The 18592-nt window shown below is 41.1% G+C and overlaps 1 protein-coding gene across 2 annotated transcripts in view; it reads right to left on the reverse strand.

Annotated features, from left to right (window-relative positions):
- The window catches only part of AMPH (amphiphysin), a gene marked incomplete at its 3' end in the record, with an annotated part of 172357 nt that overhangs the window by 17581 nt on the left and 136184 nt on the right, over positions 1–18592 (reverse strand). Inside the window, exons 12-17 of one of the 2 annotated variants that reach the window (XM_081244092.1) lie at positions 18194–18310; positions 14021–14044; positions 12016–12039; positions 9196–9228; positions 4902–4958; positions 61–186 (exon numbers count right to left, since the gene is read on the reverse strand). In XM_081244092.1, coding sequence (XP_081100218.1) covers positions 61–186; positions 4902–4958; positions 9196–9228; positions 12016–12039; positions 14021–14044; positions 18194–18310 — 381 coding nt within the window. The remainder of the gene's footprint in view (positions 1–60; positions 187–4901; positions 4959–9195; positions 9229–12015; positions 12040–14020; positions 14045–18193; positions 18311–18592) is intronic. The other variant, XM_081244093.1, reaches the window with a different exon arrangement.

Consider the following 18592-nt stretch of genomic DNA (forward strand, 5'->3'; position numbering starts at 1 on the left):
AGATGAGCACAGCTAATGGCAGGGGAGGTGGGGGGAGGGTGGAAGGGAGTTGGCGCTCACCGCTGCCCCCTCCACTGGCTCCTCAGCTTGGGTGTCAAGTCCAAGATCCAGCCCAGCAGCAGGTGGTACAGCAGCGGGGGGCTCCTCTGCTTTCGGCTCTGTGGGCGGAGCCTGTTCAGATTCAGCCTTTGATGGTTTGAGGATTAGAGGAAAAAGATTCAACAAGTGAATAGATCACATGACGGAATACTGGACAGTTACGATTTTCTTCGTTATCCTACAGGCAATTAGCTTCATTAAATCTGTGCTGGAAAAAAAATGCACATTAGGCATGATGGGTCTTTACACAACTGAAAAGTCTAGGAATATACTCTTATTAAGCTTCACATTACCATCACCAAGCACTGTTATGTCCCTTGAAGTTGGGCAAAAAGACTTACCATTTTGGCTACTCATTTTACTTACTTTCCACATTCTGAGTATTCACTTCCTTAGGACATCTATAAGAGATCCTGAAACGGTACTTTCCACGACTGAGCGGAGAGAGGAGAGATCCTAGGAGCTCCCACCTTTGGAAATTGGAAGTAGTAGGGAACAGCTCACGGAAACACAATTCTGGGACCTCCCCCCTCTGCTGATAGGCAACACAACCAAAAAACTGAGGGGCCATCCCAATACTCAGATCAAAATGCATTAACGTGCACGAAAATGTCACTATGAAGTTACTGCGCAACTGCCCCGGCTGGGAGGAGTAGGTCCAACCACCTGGCAAGGAGCCACCACAGTCGTAGATACTTTGCTGCCTTAGGCTTTTTTCGTTCCCTTATTCCACTTTTCCCTCCAACAAAATCTTTAGCCATCAATTTTTTTTTTTTCATATAATAAACTAATTCTTTAGGGAACCACAGGCAGTATTCTCTGTGGTACCAATGAGACTATTCTACTTGTGTGGATAAGAGTGAGATCTTTTCTTCCCACTGTGACCCCTACACACAGACACCCTCCTGATTCCAATTATATGCTGAATCAAGCCTCTGGCCTCTCTTACCTCCAGGCTTTTTGAGTTTTAAAATTAGCATGATTAAATAACAACAGGCTATGAAAAACAGCACAGCCAATGCAAGTTACCACGGCTACTGAAATTGTTTCCTCTCTTTTGATTTATAGATTAATGTAAACACGCTATTTAGCATGACTATTTCACTAAATGGATGGCCACTGTAGGGCACTTTAAGATCATTTTCTATTAGGGCATTTAAACTATAAGAAAGTTTAAAAGCATTTTCCTGGAGGAGTACGGAGTCTCCAATAAAAACTTCCTTTGGAGGAATCAGTAACTTCTGTCAGACATTCACCGTAAGCAATCAAAAGCCATCTCTAGTTCTCCCATATGTCCACTGAAGCTGGTGCATATGGCAAGTTGCATGGGGAAGTGATGGAGAAGCTATGCTGAGATTATAGAAAATAATGATAGCCTGCTGTTGGATAAATATGCAAAATATTTGTCTTGTGTCCTCCACCAAATCCTCCACTGTGACGCATGCCAAGGTCATACCACCCTTCTCTTGAAAGGGCTTAATAAAATGAAAGGACACTTAGGGAGATAAACGTACAGAGGCTTGATATTTTTATGGGCTTTTATAACCTTCAAGAGGTGATCTGACACAATTTTTAAGAAAGAATGAGATAAAATTCACTCTAATCTACTCTCAGGAGTCCTTTATGGGGAAAGATTTCACTTGTATTGTTCAGAAGGAATTATCTTCATAATGGACTGAGTTTTCCTAGCAGCAAAGAGCTACTGTAAGCTCTCAGAGTAGGATCTAACCCTTTTGGAAGTCGTGGTGATTTGCTATGAGAGAATGGTAACAGATGACCTACACAACAAGGATAGGAAGGGTAATTTGACGAAGAGCAAGAAACCCATAGGCAGATGGCTGTGCCCCTGTGAGCTGAGTCTGCAATGGAGGATGAGGGGTCAAGAGAAGTTTCAAAACGTGTATCAAATGAATATATCTGTGCACATTAAGAAAAAACCTAGAAAACCAAACACAGAGATAACTTTGCATCAGAGGCTGGGTTTCTTGGAAGTCAGAGGAAATTCTGAAGTTTTACATACAGCGAGAATAACTAGGGTGATTTCATGAATGAGTCCAATGGTGTCTCCTTGCTGAGGTCAGACATGACTCAATGGAAGCAAAGTATGAAGGGGAGGAGAGACGGGTTATGTCCTACGAGTCACAACATTTTTCTCTATTTATAATATCACACCGAGTATTATAATATAGCATTACACACTTAACAACTTAAATTCTAGGGGGACAAACAGAACTCACTGAATGATGAGTAAGGCTGAAGCGTGACAGCGTGCTTGCACATAAAATCAGCTACTCAACTTTGGAAATAGAAACCACTTTCCTAATCCTTCCAAGATAATGTAAAATTGAAAATGTTTTGTCAAGATAGAAAGAAAAACAAAGGTAACTTGTGAACAACATCTTGTAGAAAGATCTCAAAGTAGTCCTAAAGGAATTGTGCCCTGTTTTTCAACCACTTTTTTTTCTATAAGAAGCCTCCCTTGACAAGTGTTGCAAATGGGTTGATACCATGCCATATCCATCTGGGAGCACTGGTAAGGACTTGCTATTGCTTGCTGGAGTAGAGACCATTATACATTCAGAGGAGAGGTATACTCTATATTTATTACTGACAGCAGGATGCCACAATGGTTTAACTCTGAGACTCAGAAATGGAATTCTTGTTTTAGAACAAAACGAGTAGTATAACTTTGGTGCACATTTTCCGGCATGCTCTGTGATAAGCTAGAAAGAAGGTCAGTGCAGAGGAAGAAGAGATGGGTTGGGAGAGTGGAGTTAAGGGTCTAGTCACATTCCAATATGGTGACTACCTTATGATCCTGCTTCTCCAAACTGGGGAGAGCTAATTTAGTGAGAGCTTCAAAGGGCCATGGAGGCAACCCTGAACCCAGGGCAGGGTTTGCAGATTCAAAAAGGTTTAAACTTGTACACGAGGGATGTCCCGTGGGGCCATAAGATGCAGACTGGGGAGATGTGCAGTTGACTACCAACTGCAGCCTCCACCTTGCTCACACCAGTCAATGAACCCATGTTGGGACACTGCCCCGCTCCCGGGAAGATCCCATATAATCACAGCTCAGTGGGAGAGGGTCACTGTGATTCCTAGTTCCCCACAGGGCAACACTAGCAGCATCTGCAATGCTGGGAATGACGAAGCTAAGTTCCCCAATGGAAAGAAGGTGCAAGAAGTCTGCTTCAGAGAACACATATAAAGACAAGGGGAGGGCAGGCAATGGAAGCTCCTAGAACCAGCTGTAGGGGGTAGAGAGATGTTCAGAGAAACTTAAAAACCACCGGGTTCTATGCCAGGAGTTTGCAACAGTAACAGGTGTGAATTTAATGATGACCTATTGCCTTTTCGTTTATACCAGGGTCCCTCCATTTTTCTTAACCCATTCTCAACTGATAATTAAAAATCTCATCCTCCAGCACCAATATAACCTTTACTCCATCAGCACCCAGACTGAAAACCACCAATGACCATGAAATGGAGGTCTCTCTGGCTCCATTATTAACATCAATATAATCTGAACTTTAAACATTTAAATCTTTATTTGCAGGCCTCACAGGCTCCACCTTTTTATCTGGTTACCCAAAAGGCAAAAATACAACAATCTCCGGACAAGGTGCTCGAGAAACACTTGCCTTTGAAAAATATCAAATTAGCCTTGATAACAAACTTTCCAGAGCAGAAATCCTTACTTAGAAGTGAAATCATCTGAAAGGAAAAATTCCTTCTCCTTAAACCCAATTCTAAGTTTCCAAAATGAAAGCCAGAAGCTGGGATAATCCTATGCCATTCCCATGGGAAAACCAGTGTGCTACAAATAACCATGAACTAATCCTCAAAGAGCCCAAATCCTCTGTAGTGTAGCACTGGGAAGCTCTCAGTGATGTCACTCAAGGTCTCTTCATTCAACTTTACAAGTAAGCTGCTGCTAAAAACGTTTCCCATGATAAGTGAGTTTGTAAGAATCTCCTCTAACCCCCAGAGTAACCCTTCTGCTTCCTCCTCACTCCCCAGCTAAGCTTTTCTCTCATCTCATTTGACAGCAAAGTAGGAATCCTACCTCTACTGTGCATTACTTCCTTCTACAACTCACAAAATGAAGGGAGGACATGAGAAATGAGGTCGCTTCAGGTTCAAGGAAAAGCAAGGATCTACTTTCAAGCATGAATTCTCGAGGCAATTTCATTGTCAGCCCCATAGCATAAGGTACAGTCACTCAGAAACACCCATGTACAGGTTCGTTCCCTGGTCCAGGGAGATCCCACATGCTGGGGAGCAACTAAGCCCGTGTGCCACAACTACTGAGCCTGTGCTCTAGAGCCCGCAAGCCACAACTACTGAGCCCGTGTGCCTAGAGCCCGTGCTCTGCAACAAGAGAAGCCACCGCAATGAGAAGCCCACGCACCACAACGAAGAGTAGCACCCGCTCGCCGCAACTAGAGAAAGCCCACGTGCAGCAACGAAGACCTGACACAGCCAGATAAATAAATAAATTTATTTTTTTTAATTAAAAAAAAAACACCCATGTCCTTGATGGATAGACTGTGTTCCACTGAAGCCCATAATTAAGAGACTGATTTTTGCTGGGATCACTGTGCCTTTATAAATAGAGGCAACCACATTCAAAGTCACACTGAGATTTTTCAGAAGCTCTCCTTCTCATTTTCTAGAAAAGAGGGGGCTACAGAAACCACACTCTGGATTTCAAGCTCTAAATAACCTACAAAGATCAACCTTGGATCATCTGGTGGTAACTAACAACATCCCCAAAACACAAACCAAAATCAGCTTACCAAGTTACAGATCATATTCTGGTCTGTCTGCATTGTGAATAATGTAGTGTCCTGTGGCTGAAAATTGGGAATAAAGTGGAATATTCAAAATTATTAGGGTTTCAGTTAATTTGCCAAAAAAGCAACAACAAAGGTATCATTTAAATTAGCTCCCATGAATTGTGTCAATAAATACATTATAAAGTTTTTTTAGTCTCTTTTTATTTTAAATCAGAAAAGCAAAACATGCAGAGATAATTTTTTGACAGCAGTTATTCTTAATAGAAACCTGAGCTAGCAGAATTCAATGATCTGATGAGAGACACTATGTAAAGGGCAGTGTCTTCAGAGGCATCTTTGGTCTGCAGCTTCTCCTCTGGACATCAACATCAAGTTAGAATTTAATGGATCTAAGCTACAAATTTAAACGTTTTAAAATGTTGGAACCTTAATCTTACTATATCACTGAAGTGTGACTTCTATGAGTTAATTATGAGCCATAACTTAAAACTGTATACAATATATTCATTCAGGATATGAATCCTAAAAAAATCAAGGTGGAGGAAATCTCAGGGAACAGTGATCTCTAGGAGAATCTTCATCAGGTAGCCAGACTTATACCCTCCAAACAGGAGACTGAAAGAATCTTTCCTGGGTAATCTGACCAAAGAAATCCCCAAAGAATTAAACATCAACGGTTCCCCAACAGAAAAGATGAGCCAGTGACATCTGGTTAAAGATGGTGGATTGAACACAGGCAATTACCTCCAGAATCCAAACTAAATAACAATATGAAAATTAATTTTTTTTTTTTTTTTTTTTTTTGCGGTACGTGGGCCTCTCACTGTTGTGGCCCCTCCCGTTGCGGAGCACAGCCTCCGGACGCGCAGGCTCAGAGGCCATGGCTCACGGGCCCAGCCACTCCGCGGCATGTGGGATCTTCCCGGACCCGGGCACAAACCCGCGTCCCCTGCATCGGCAGGTGGACTCTCAACCACTGCACCACCAGGGAAGCCCGAAAATTAATTTTTAAAGGCATAAACCCATAAGGGTAAAAAGAATGGGAACAAAAACAACATCAACAAAATTCTGAAACTGAAAAGCAAATGAATGAACAGTAGGTAACTCAGGGAACCAAAAACATCTATACCTTAAGTTGATGTAAGAAATGCCAAAAAGCAAGCCAATTTATTACTCATAAATCCCAGTGGATCAAGAATTGATGGGGACCACAGGAAATGGAAGTTAGGATGCTGCTAAAGGCAGAGGAACTGGTTGGAAGTCTATTAAAAAGTATTTAGACCTGGAGATACTCTCATCTACCTGAAAACCAAGCAATACCCTTTCCACCCCTGACTTGAGATTATTTTCAGAGGCTGAGACATAGGGTCTCTGGACTGGGGGACACACAGGCATGTTAGGAAAGCAGCAGGATTAAATGAACATTTACATAATAAATATTTAGACATGGGCTCCTCCTCTCCCAATGTCTTCCCCATTCAACTCCCATTACACTGGCAGCCAGGCTTGTACCCCTGCACCCCTGCACATACCCAGACAGGAGACCAGAGAGTCTTCCCAGGGAAATATGACCAGCTCAAGAAAAAAAAAAAAAAAAAGCCTAAAGAATCTGACACTAGGAATTCCTCAACAGGAAAGATAATCCTACAACAATACCCATAGTCAATGAGCTCTACCTACTTGTACAAATCTCTCAGCTTTTCAGTGTCCCCCTCTTATTAAATATGAGGAGACAGCCAAGATTAACAAACATTTAAGAAAAGTTTCAAATATTAAAGGGAGACCGAATAGGTTTAAAAAAGTGGAAGAAACAAAGACTTTTCAGGGGGGAAAAGACCTTTGAAAATTATTATTATTAATACCCTTGGAAATATAATGGAAGATGCTGTATTCATAACACAAGAAGAGGATGCTATTAAAAACCAAATATTCAGTAAACAAAAAGAGCTCTTGGAAATTAAAAAAAATATATAGAAGTGAAAAATCTGTTGGAAGAGTTGGAAAGCAGAGAAAGAGAAAAGGGAAAAGCAAAGAAAAAGAAATAATTAGAAGACAAGCTCAAGAAGCCAGCACATGAAAAAGAGAAGGGTTACAGAATGAGAAAACAAAAGAAAGCAAAAGAAATCATCAGTAAGAAAAATTCCCCCAAACTGAAAGACACAGTCTTCAGATTAAAAGGGCCTAATACAATGTATTAAAATAGACTCAGACCACAGTACATCATTGTAAAATCCTAGAATCACTGGGGTATAAAGATTACACAGACTTCCAGAGAGAAAGAGAAAAAGAAGGTGGGAGGGGTACATAAGGGGGCAGAGAGAGAGAGAGGGAAAGAGAGAGGGTTTCTTACAAAAGATCAAGAATCAAAATGACAATTTCTCAGTGGCAAGGCTAGGAGGTAGAGTCGAGTGGAGCAATGGCTCCAAAATTCTAAAGGAAAACGGTTTACAACTTGTAATATAATATCCAAACTAACAGTCCATTATGTACATGGGAACAAAATTATTTTCAAACAGAGAAGGTCACAAATGCGTGCTTCTTGTGCACCCCTTTCTCAGCAAGCTACTGGAGGATATGTTCTACCCAAATGAGGAATTTAACCCCAAATGAGGACAATCTGTGTCCTGAAAAGAGTGGATGGACAGAAGACAGGTGAGGCAATCCCCACAGTAGACGTGATGGGAGACCCTGTGATAACAGCCGTAGCAGCAAGTCGTAGCCATGGAATCCCCAGGTCAGACTGGAGCCGTCCAGAAGGACAGTTTCAACCTTCAGGAGGATGGAACTTAAAGAATGTTTAATGTTTTAAACAAAACGAGCGGAGATTTCTATAACCACAGAGTATGGGGTTGAATTAGTAATAAGTACCTAGAAAACTAAGCAAACAAACCAACAAGCTCACAAACAAGACCCTACAATTATTTCCTCAAAGGAAAACAAAACGTTGGCATAAAAGGAAATGTAAACTTCATGACTTGAGCACTAAGAGCATCTATAGCATCGTGATAATACCACCACTGATTGGCTGGCTGGCTATGACATCAGTGGAAGGACAGGAAGCAGAGAGAGATGTGAACTGTGACCACAGCAGGTTGAAAGCGCTTTAAGTCCTCATCTTCCAGAGAGATAAGTCCGTAGCTAATGCTTTAGAAATCAAGAAGGAGCATTAGAAGAAAGTCATGCACACATATGGGGGTGAAATCAGAGAATCCGCTACAAGGTGTTAAAGTATTTTCCTCTAAGAAGCAGGAAATTAGGGGATGTAAGATGGTCTGAAGTTTTTAAATTAAAAAAAAAACTTATGAAATGTTGTTACTCTTTAAACCATGTGCATTTATAAGTGATAAATACAAACTTAAACAGTGAGAAATGAATTCTCATGACCCGATCTTTCCAAGGAGTTCTCTTCTATGGAAGAGACATGCTATCATTTCTGTGTGTTTGTGTGTTACCTGTGTCTGGGTGTAGGTGTGTGAGTCAGTGGGTTTTCTCTTTTTATAGGTAACACGGGGGAAAGTAGTCAAACTTTTAAATGGAGAAATTCTGAATGTTAAAATTCAAAATCGTTCATGTCTAACATTCTGAGACAAAGCACTCATCACAGACAAGCATATATTTGAAGTCTCCCTTGAAGAGGTTTTCAGAACTTATTCCATGAACTTGACAGCCATGTGGCCTGCCTTTCACATGGGTTACACTGTCCATCTGTTGGGACATATATAGTGAATGGGACAGTCCACTATGTGGCACGTCTTATTGGCCAGAGCCAACCTACAGTTTCTGATCTTCAATGGCTCCTTCCTGAAGAACCACTGAAGAAATAATGTTCCGTGTAGTATGGCTCTTATATAAGTATTTAGAAGGAGGCTCCTAAACATGTCTTATATTGTCTAAAGATCCATCTCATTAGTTCAAAACAATCCTATCTCCTCTTTTCCAACAGCTGAACCTAGGAGATCTCTCAGATAAAGACAACTTCTAATTTCTAGTGGAGGAATCATCAGAATTCCATGGTATAGCCAATAATATTAACAATAGCTAACTAGAGTCAAGGAGCACTTAGTATGTGCTAGGCTGCCAGGCTAAATCTCTACGTTCACATTTCATTTAATCTTCACAACAACCCTGCAACATTGCTCCTATTACTGTTTCCATTACTGAATTCACAAGAAGTGGGCTAAAATTTTATGCTGACATACTTAAACATCATGCTATCCCAGCAAGCAGAGGTCTATATTTTTAAGATTTGCATCATTCTCAACAGATGGATTTTGCCAGCAAACTGATTTCTTACCTGGGTGAATCCATTAAATGAACCTCCAGAAGCCTAAACAGAAATGGGAATCAGAGTACGTTATTTTTTTCATTACTTTTGTAGGATTGGTAAATGTCTATTAGACAAGTGGGAAAGTAAGGACCACCACAAAGTTTAAGATAATACAAAAGGCTACTGTGCATGAAAATGCTTAGGAAATGGAAAAGGCCATACTGTATTATTTTAAATAGGCTGACAAAAAAAAGAACAACATTATTTTTACAATTATTGCTGGTATGTGGCTAAGGGCTAACCAAAGCCCACTTTCTCAATAATGAGAACATGATTCCAGACAAGAGCCATGAGTGGTTAAATAGCTCATTTTTTTTTAGCCATCTATAGAATCTGGAAGCATTTCCAGTATTTCTCTAAATACATCATTTTGATGAACAGCTATTATGAGATTTTATAGTTTCAATGGGCCTGGGTAGAAACATTTCATGTGTTTTTACTGGGGTGGAACCACTTTAGGAACAGTAAATCTGTCTGTTTTATATATATTTTAGTGCTTGAACAATAAAAATGAAACTAGAAAGAATAAATACAGTAAATAGGATGGTAAAGTAGACACTCATTAGTTTCCAACACCATCATTCTGCTTTTTGTGTTGTTGTTCCGGGGTTTTTTTGTTTGTTTTGTCAACCTATTTTGTGTTTGGTTTGCACAGATTTCAAGAGGTACATGACAATCTGTCAAGGAGATGAAGCAGATCTTGGAAAAGATAGTGATGGATGATGAAGTCAGTGAGAAACATTAGGAAAAACAGAACCTACAGAAGTCTTTGGCTAGTCTATACTACATACTGGGGTAAGTACCTCTTCTTTATCAGCCTCTATTTCTTGGTACAACAATCCATATCTCTGGTTAGCAATTTCATCTTCAGATAAATCTGAGTTGTTGGTGTCACTGTCTTGGGGACTAGTGGAACTCTCGGTGCTAACATTCTGGGAGGTTCCCACAACCAGTGGTCTAGCTCTCTCTTGACTCTGTTCCCCACAGCTAGCAATGGCTTGTTCCCCACATACTTCTGCTAGTAAGTCCACCTCCAGCCCTTTCTTTCTCCCAACTGTGTCTAAATGTTCCCAGCAATTATCTAAGCCTCCCATATCTCTGATAGGCCAATGGTTAATAGAATCAAGGCAACTGGCAAATCCACTTGCTTGGCCATCTGGTATACCAGAGAATTCCAATATATCCATATTATTCACTGCTGAATCCAAGCTTGGCTGCCAGATTTGACCTGGATCTGTTCCCCAAAAGTCTGGTTTTGCAATTTTTGGCAAGTTAAGGGTATGGCTACAGTTCCCAGTCACTGTACTTTCAGGTTCCTCTATTAATGAATCTTCAGCCTTACACAAACACCAATCTCTTCTGTTTGCATTAGTTCCCAGAGCATAATTAACATCTGTCCTAGACTGAGCGGCTGCTTCATGTTTTATCAATAAAACAACAGACTGATTTCCATCTCTGTTACTTCCAGGCGCATGTAACACAGCCTCACACTGCATCTCTTCAGCATCTGCACTGCCCTGTGCTGAGTGATACATTATATCATGGTTAGGAGGGTCGATTAAATTTTTCTTTATGTCTTTTCCAGCTAAGTCCCATTCCTCTGTGCTGGCATCTTCAGGATTAGATACAGAGTCAGTATGGAGAGGCAGATTCAAAATATCTGTGTGATTGGCAGGGTTAGCTCCAGATCCCTCTATAATTTCACAATTATTTATTACTACTTGAATCCCTTTATCTAGCCCTTGGTCTCTGTCACTCAACTCACCTGCTCTGTCTACACTTTCCATGTCTTTTTCTAATATGTCAGTTTTCCCAAGATACTTTTCATTGGTCTTTACACTTTCCTTATACCCAGCACTTAGATCTTTCCTAGTTTCCTCTTCATTGCTTTTTAAGGTCTCCTGGTCTTGCTTTCCTACTGTCTTAAAAAGATCTACTACTCTGTTTCCTGTACATGCTCTCTCTTCAAATGCCTCTTTCCCTTCTAGGGCCTTGACACCAATAGCTCCAGCCTCTACCTTTTCATATGTCTCCACACCTGCCCAGACAGAATCTTCTATCTTCTGTTTTCCTTCTTCTTCTTCTGACTTTTTAACATCTTCTTGACTTTCTTTGACCAGGCCACCAGTTTCCATGGCTGGTATCTCTGAGTCAGGTAAATCGCAAGGATGCTCCATCTCCAAACAAGCAGCCCCAGGCATGGGATTTGGGGGCATTTGTTCTTCTCCACATGGAGGGGTTAGCCCCAGGACATGCTCACCCTGTCCAGCTACAGTGTGCCAGTCAGCAGCAGGAAGTATTCCGGTGGAAAATCCCAGTTCCTGCTCTGCTTCGGAGATACATGCAGAGTCTTCCTGCGACCCACCTTCGGTAATTTCCTGGCTGACACTGTCTGTACTAGCATCAGGGCCCCAAATAATTGCACTTAAATCAATTTGAGATCTTTGAATTTCTTCGGTCAACCCACTGTCTGGAGGTTCCTCCATGATCAGGTTACACAGGGAAAGACTTTTTGAAGAATCAGTCTTTAGAATGTGCAGAAAAGCAAAGGAAAAAAAAACATAAGATGAAATAGAGCATGGTAAGATTTGATGAAAAACACAAAGCTCTTCAGTAGGGTAGCACCAGTTACACAAAGCTATAAAGTATTTAAATTAAATGGTTTAAGGCTAAATCTGTGACTAACAATGTCATGAGGGAAAAAAAAGCTCATTCTAGATAATATACCACATATACAATGCATATTAAATACCAAAAAAATCCAGAATTTTCTGGATATTTACCTACCGGTTGTACCAAATCAGTGCTTGTCTATATAAGTAAAAAAATAATAAGAAGAAATAAGCATAAGCATAATCATAAAGCAAGAGAAGAAAATTCCCTAGCACATTAAAATCCCAGGCTGTCCAAAGTCAACATACTGCTGAAGACTTTGGCTTTTATTGGTTTGATATTAAGTTTTGCAACTTGTTTTATAATAGGAATGAGTTTTGTTCCACTATTGCTAAGACTACACAATTGAAACATGAAAAATGCCTCTGTCATTTACTAATATCAACAAGGATGTTTTATGGCTATTACATGACTTTTGCTTTAGCAGACTCTGAAATGAAAAGTTTCAAATAAAGAAGCAAGCCTGAGGACACCAGAACAAGATCAAGCATTAGCAGCCACACAATCACACAGCATCATGTGCTCTGATACAGTGTTGGAATAAAATCTTTCCCAAACTCATCCTGTCCTTGGTTTTGCCTTTGAGGTGGTGTTTGCATGGAAGATGATCCGACGGACTAACCACTCTGCCTGCCTGGAGGATTTTCCTCTTGTTCTCCCCCCAACCTAGAAGACTTGTCTGCACACAAAGAAATAACACTGAGGAGATAAGAAGATCAAGAAATGTCAGCTATTATGCCCAGGGAGCTTCCGTCTTACAATCTTGTCATCATTACCATTCCTGGCAGGCCTGTCCTCTGAATTAGTCAGCATTCCTTCTAGATGGTACTTTTATCCTCTCTATACCCTTCCCAGCTAGGGAAGGTAAGGTGTGTAACAGCTCCAACTAAAGATATGAAATATTGGAATAACCAAAATTAGCATTGTCCTGTTAATCTTTAAAAAAAAGTAACACAAAGTTGAGGCTAGAATTTTCCAGTGTTCTGAATGTCAATCCATGTATCCCTTTTTGCAAACATCCAAGTAAAACCAGCTCCCTAGAAAAGATGTTTTCGTTCAACATTTTTTAGCTCTTCTCTTGAGAGCTTTCCACGATGCTTTAAGCTCCTGTGGAAGGGAAGGAGATAGTCATCTTTCTGTTGTAAGGGAAGAAAGGAGCAATGTCACCTCAAAAGACCAGGCTCATGAATAGTTAAATCTACCCAACTTTCCTGTTGCTGTCTCACTAAAAACGAAGAAAATGTGAACTCAAGTTGATTTCTTAAGACCCCGTGACCAAGGGCTTCTCTAAGAAAGGGGTAGACAACGGCCCTACCCCAAGGGATGTGAGGCTCTATGTGGGTGCAGTCATTTTCTTAATTTCACAGATGTCACCACCACAACAGCCTGTTTGTGTTTTATTCTGCAGTCTAAATTCTGGAAGTATTCATCCTTGTACATCAGAGTAGCTGAATAAATAACATTAGCAGTAATATCTACCTTGTATTGACACATGCTAGACATTGGGCTAAATATTCTACAAATACTGTCTCTAATCCTCACACAACCCTCTGAGGTCGGTGTCATTACCCTTATTTTACAGATGAGAATAACTGAGGCTTAAAGAGTATTAGTAGAAGTTGCTCGAAGTCATATTGTTAGAAGAACTAGAGTCTAGATTCAAATCCAGGACTGTGTGACTCTGAAGTTCAAATCCTCATTGACTAATAAGCTTCATTGAAAATAATAATGAAAAAATGGTTCCCTGTGTAGAGTAGCTCGTCCTTCACATTTTCTCATCCATACTTTTTGTGTATTCTGTAAGCAATAACAAATAAGCATGCCTTCACTACAAAATTTCCTCTGGCCACCAATAATCACAGGAGGATGCATAAAAGGCAAAACACTGAATTCTTGCTCACCCAGGAGTCTGGCACTGACATTCTTTTCCTCACCATTGTTTCCATGTGCAGGTAAACGCTTAGAAACCACGAGGGAGCTGATGATGGTTCTAGGGGCTACGTTGCCATCAAAAAACATCTGGGTCTTCTTTCCATCACAGATGAAATAAAATATAACAAGGTTCCCAAATGTCTAGCAATCCAGATACACCAAAATACAGAGTTCTTAGTTTTCTTACCGTCCATAGGTCCCAGGGTAATGTCTGAAAGCAAACAGAGAAACAGAAATACCATTAACAGACAAATCCCCAGCATGTAAAAAACATGGAGGCGGGCTTCCCTGGTGGCGTAGTGGTTGAGAGTCCGCCTGCCGATGCAGGGGACATGGGTTCGTGCCCTAGTCGGGGAAGATCCCACATGCCGCGGAGCGGCTGGGCCCGTGAGCCATGGCCGCTGAGCCTGTGCGTCCGGAGCCTGTGCTCCGCAACAGGAGAGGCCACAGCAGTGAGAGGCCCGTGTACCGCTTCTTAAAACAAACAAACAAACAAACAAAAACCCCCCAAAAAACCCCACGGAGGTGACAAAAGTTCTTAAAATAAAATCATAAACATTTCAGAAACACTTAGTACAGCACTGTCCAACCTAACTTTCTTTGGTGATGAAAATGTTCCATATCTGTGCTGTCCAATACAGCAGCCACTAGTCACATGTGCTATTGAATACTTGAAATGTGCAAGTGGAACAGAACCAAATTTTAAGTTTTACATTCTTATATTTAATTTAGTTTTAAAATGTCCACATGTGGCTAGTGGCTACCATATTGGATAGCATAGGTCCAGTCAATCTGCCTTTTGCTCTGTGAGTGAAAACTATGTCTGAACTATGATGAATGGGTTTACGTGAACACACACACACACACACACACACACACAATTAAAATGAAGGAAACAAGATGTCCAGAAATTAGAGTTTGTCGCATCTATGAGGAAATGCAGATCCTAATCATTTCTAATGCTCTTTCCTCTCCCCAGCCCCCCTTACCAAATTCAAGACGATGACTTGTTAATGGTAAATGAATTCCAGAAAAGTAGTTCTTCAGTATGTTGAATTAGACGATAACATACAGCTCGATTAATTGGCAATCATGCAAATTAGCAGGGTGCCCCCTAAGACATGGGCATTTTAATTATGAAGCTTATTGATCCTGGGGAATGAATCCAGATGGTTCAAATAACTTCCACTGTGTGGGGAAAGTGGGGGACACTTTCTTATTTCCTTTGTGACTCAGAATTACAGCTAAGACTACCTCCTTTTCTGCTCATGTCTTTGTGACTAGAATAGATCCATGTTTGTGCACTTATTTTGAATCTCTAAATGTGAACAGAAAATTAAGAGAGCCTGGTACTCGCATCTGAAGAATATGACACTTTCCAGATGGGATTATGGATGTTTGGTTTGGGTTCTGTACTACACAGAAGGTGGGCCCTGTGGTTCCAGCTGAAACCTCCCCCCATCGCAGTTGGTCCAGACCTCCTCTAATGGTCCCACCCTGCAGCTCTGGGCAGCCTGGTCGGTCTCTCGGTTAGCACCCACTTGTGGAACGACTAAGTGCAGAATAGCTCCACTGAAAGCCAGTTATTGGTACTTGGACTCCTTCTGCACCTTATATGCATTTTCTGATTCTCCAAATGGTTGATGTTTTCTTGCTTCACAGCCCCTTAAGAATCACAGCTCCTAGAAGCTCCTACACATCCCTGCATAATGCAGACAGAACAGGTATTTCTCCAAAGGAAGGCAGCAACGGGAAACGTGTTTATCACTCCTTCCGATCATGAAAGGATGTGTTAGCTCGTGTGGACACTGCAGAGATCACAAGGTGAGGTGTTCTGTGAGCAGCAAGAACACAAATTAAAGCATGGGGTCAGATGGCTAAGATGAGTCCAGTTTACAGAGCCTGCCCTTCCCCTAGAATGTTATTTAGATCAAGTTTAGCTTTTAGAGTCCAGGTCTGGTTAACTGCCAGGGTGGCAAAGAATCGCATGCACCTATATAAACAGGAGTCAGAATGCATTATTAGTTGAGGATCGAATCACACATTGTAGAGATGAAGTAGCTGTGATTAAGCTTTATATTTACGCTGGGAAATGGCTGAAGTGGATGACCAGTGTGAAAGCTGTTGGCCATAGACATCACATGTCTCATCGGCTTGGAATACGGAAATATATTCTAAAATAAGAGCCACTGGGGTCTTGCTCACTATAAATTCCACCTTCACAGAACTTGGCAGCAATTCACAATCTGACTGTATCTGCAAACTGTCTTCACAGATGTCTAATAAAGCAAAACTCTGGATCTCAAAATAAAATAAAATAAAATAAAATAAAACACGGGGTCAGGCGGTGGGGAAGGGAGAGCATTTTGAGTGAAGGGGAGGGAAGGTAGCAGATTCTAACAGCTCTGTGCTTTTTGTTATCTCAGCCTAGACTTTTCTTCTTAGCCAAAGAGGAGAGATGTGGTTAGCACTGGATCCCAGGACAACTCTGCAGTGAGGTGACTCAATTACAGCCACTGGGAAGTCAGAGCAGTTAAGCACCTGGCCCGAGGGAAGGATAGAGGGGCACACACAGCTTGCCCTGATGGCAGTAATACATTTCCTCCAGAAACTGACACCTTTGAAGATATCACCAAGGTTATTTTTTGTTTGTTTAATTCTGAAAGAACCTCTTAGCCTTAGTTTCCATGATTCATGGTTTCTTTTAACCATGAGTTGATAGAGAAGAGGTTTCTCTCCTGAATCAGACGTGCAGACAGAAATGCTGTGGTATCTCACCCTCTGATCATCACAGCAGCCGCTGTGGAAACTTTCTTCCTGCCACTAAAGTAATAAATGTTGGAGGGGAAGGCAGAAGAAGTCCCTTGAATTCTGCTGGCTTTCTATACAATGAGAAAGCTCTGGAAAGGAGACGTTCTGAATGATAGGTACATCCATTTTCTGCTTTGCTTGGCCACCAGGATAGAATCATCAAACTTGCTGACAATGACTACATCGGCATTTTCCAAAGTGAGTTGTAGAGACCTTTCCCATGAATGTTAAGACCGTTTCATTAAAACAGATTTCTGGGCTCAAACAAATTTGGGAAACCCTAAGTTAAACAAATCTAAACAGTTTTTTTAAATTGTAAGACTTCTTGGAGCCCTTAATATTCTAAGGCACATTACGAATATCTTAAAAGGGAATTAACAGAACTTCCTGAAACATTCATCTAAGAGACACATTTTTCTTTTTTTGCAAAGTACCTTTCCGACTAGTGTCTAATCTACTTAATTGCCTGCTTTATTGATGTCTCAGATTTTTATTTTTATTTTATTCCAATATCCAATATCACAACCTGGAGGCCTGCAGAAATCCAATCACATTCTGGAACGAAATACGGATTAAAGAGGAGCTTTATTTATTGAGGGTCACAGTGAGCTGTCTGTGCCCCAGTGGTTTACTGTATCAAGAAGGCTTCATGACCAGGAAGTTGAGCTGGGTCTCACTTCCTAAGCTGAGTTTTGCAGTACACGGTGATTCATTAATTTGAAGTACATTGTAGCACCCTTGGATTTTTCCCAAACTCAAATGTGAGGCCCCAACCACATCAAAACTACTGACATAAACAATTTCCCGGTGGCAAAAATTCTGAGTTAACTTCCTTCCATGAGCAGAGACAACTGTGAAGTAACTGTATTCCAGAGGAATCACCCACAGGTCATGACAGCATCCACCACCAGTATCCCTCTGATAGACAATGAGATCATAGTAACTACTGAAATGGGCAAAAAGTTGAGAGGGAGGAAGTCGTGAGCAGGGGTAAGCTTGGATAAGCAAGGCCAACTCTGCATCAAGCCATGATCAAGAACACATAGGCCATCATCACCATCATCAAGTTCAGAACTATCAATACTGAAAAAAAATTCCTTTTGGGGCAAAATCTCATGGTGATTTCAAACATGCCTTAATTTGCAAAGTATGAGGCAGGAAAGTAGAGAAAACAGTAAGAAGATTCAACCCCAAGCCCAAAGAAACAGTCTTATTTTGGGAAGCCATAAAATGTATCATCCAAACCTGGACACTTCTGAGTACAAATGTGGTTCTGTGGATTACCATTCTGAGATGGATGATTCCTGGCAAACTGGAATGTATGTTATCCCAGCTCTGCGGGTAGAGAAAGCTAATGGTAGGGGAGGTTGAGAATAATTGACAGTGATCAAGTCCTCTTTCTACCCTTCCTTCTCATTAGGAAATATTCGTCAACTGAAAAGAAAAGTCAATAGTCACGTGAAAGGGAGAGGGGTCAGCGATATGCCTTACTAAGCTTATTAAAGTTTATGAAATATCAGTTCCAAACATCCAAAAATCCACTTGGTACCTGCGACATCGGTGAGTGGGTTACTCCAGCAGAACCCGCAGAGGGCATGTCAGGCTTGAAAGGATCAAAGTCCAGATCTAACAAGGTCTCCTCTTTCTTCACCTCAGGGACTTCATTCTGTTAAAACAAAACAAAACATGCACGAGCTTGAATCTGATCAGACTTCATGATCTATTCCATGTATAACCCTCCAATTTCAGCTGATACCCCAAAGCACGCTTTGATAATTTACCACTTAGCTGGCTCATCCATGGGCTCCCAGAGTCACTACTTATGTATGATGAGAGGCGAAATAACCACCTCCAGCCAAGTATCACCTAAGATGCTCAGGTACATGGCCCAGGCTCCAGTTCTTATCCTTTGTTCAGCTCCAAGTCCAGGCAACAAAGAGAATGTCTG

Source organism: Mesoplodon bidens (genome assembly GCF_964165515.1).
Source record: "Mesoplodon bidens genome assembly, chromosome: 9".
Classification (NCBI taxonomy): domain Eukaryota; kingdom Metazoa; phylum Chordata; class Mammalia; order Artiodactyla; family Ziphiidae; genus Mesoplodon; species Mesoplodon bidens.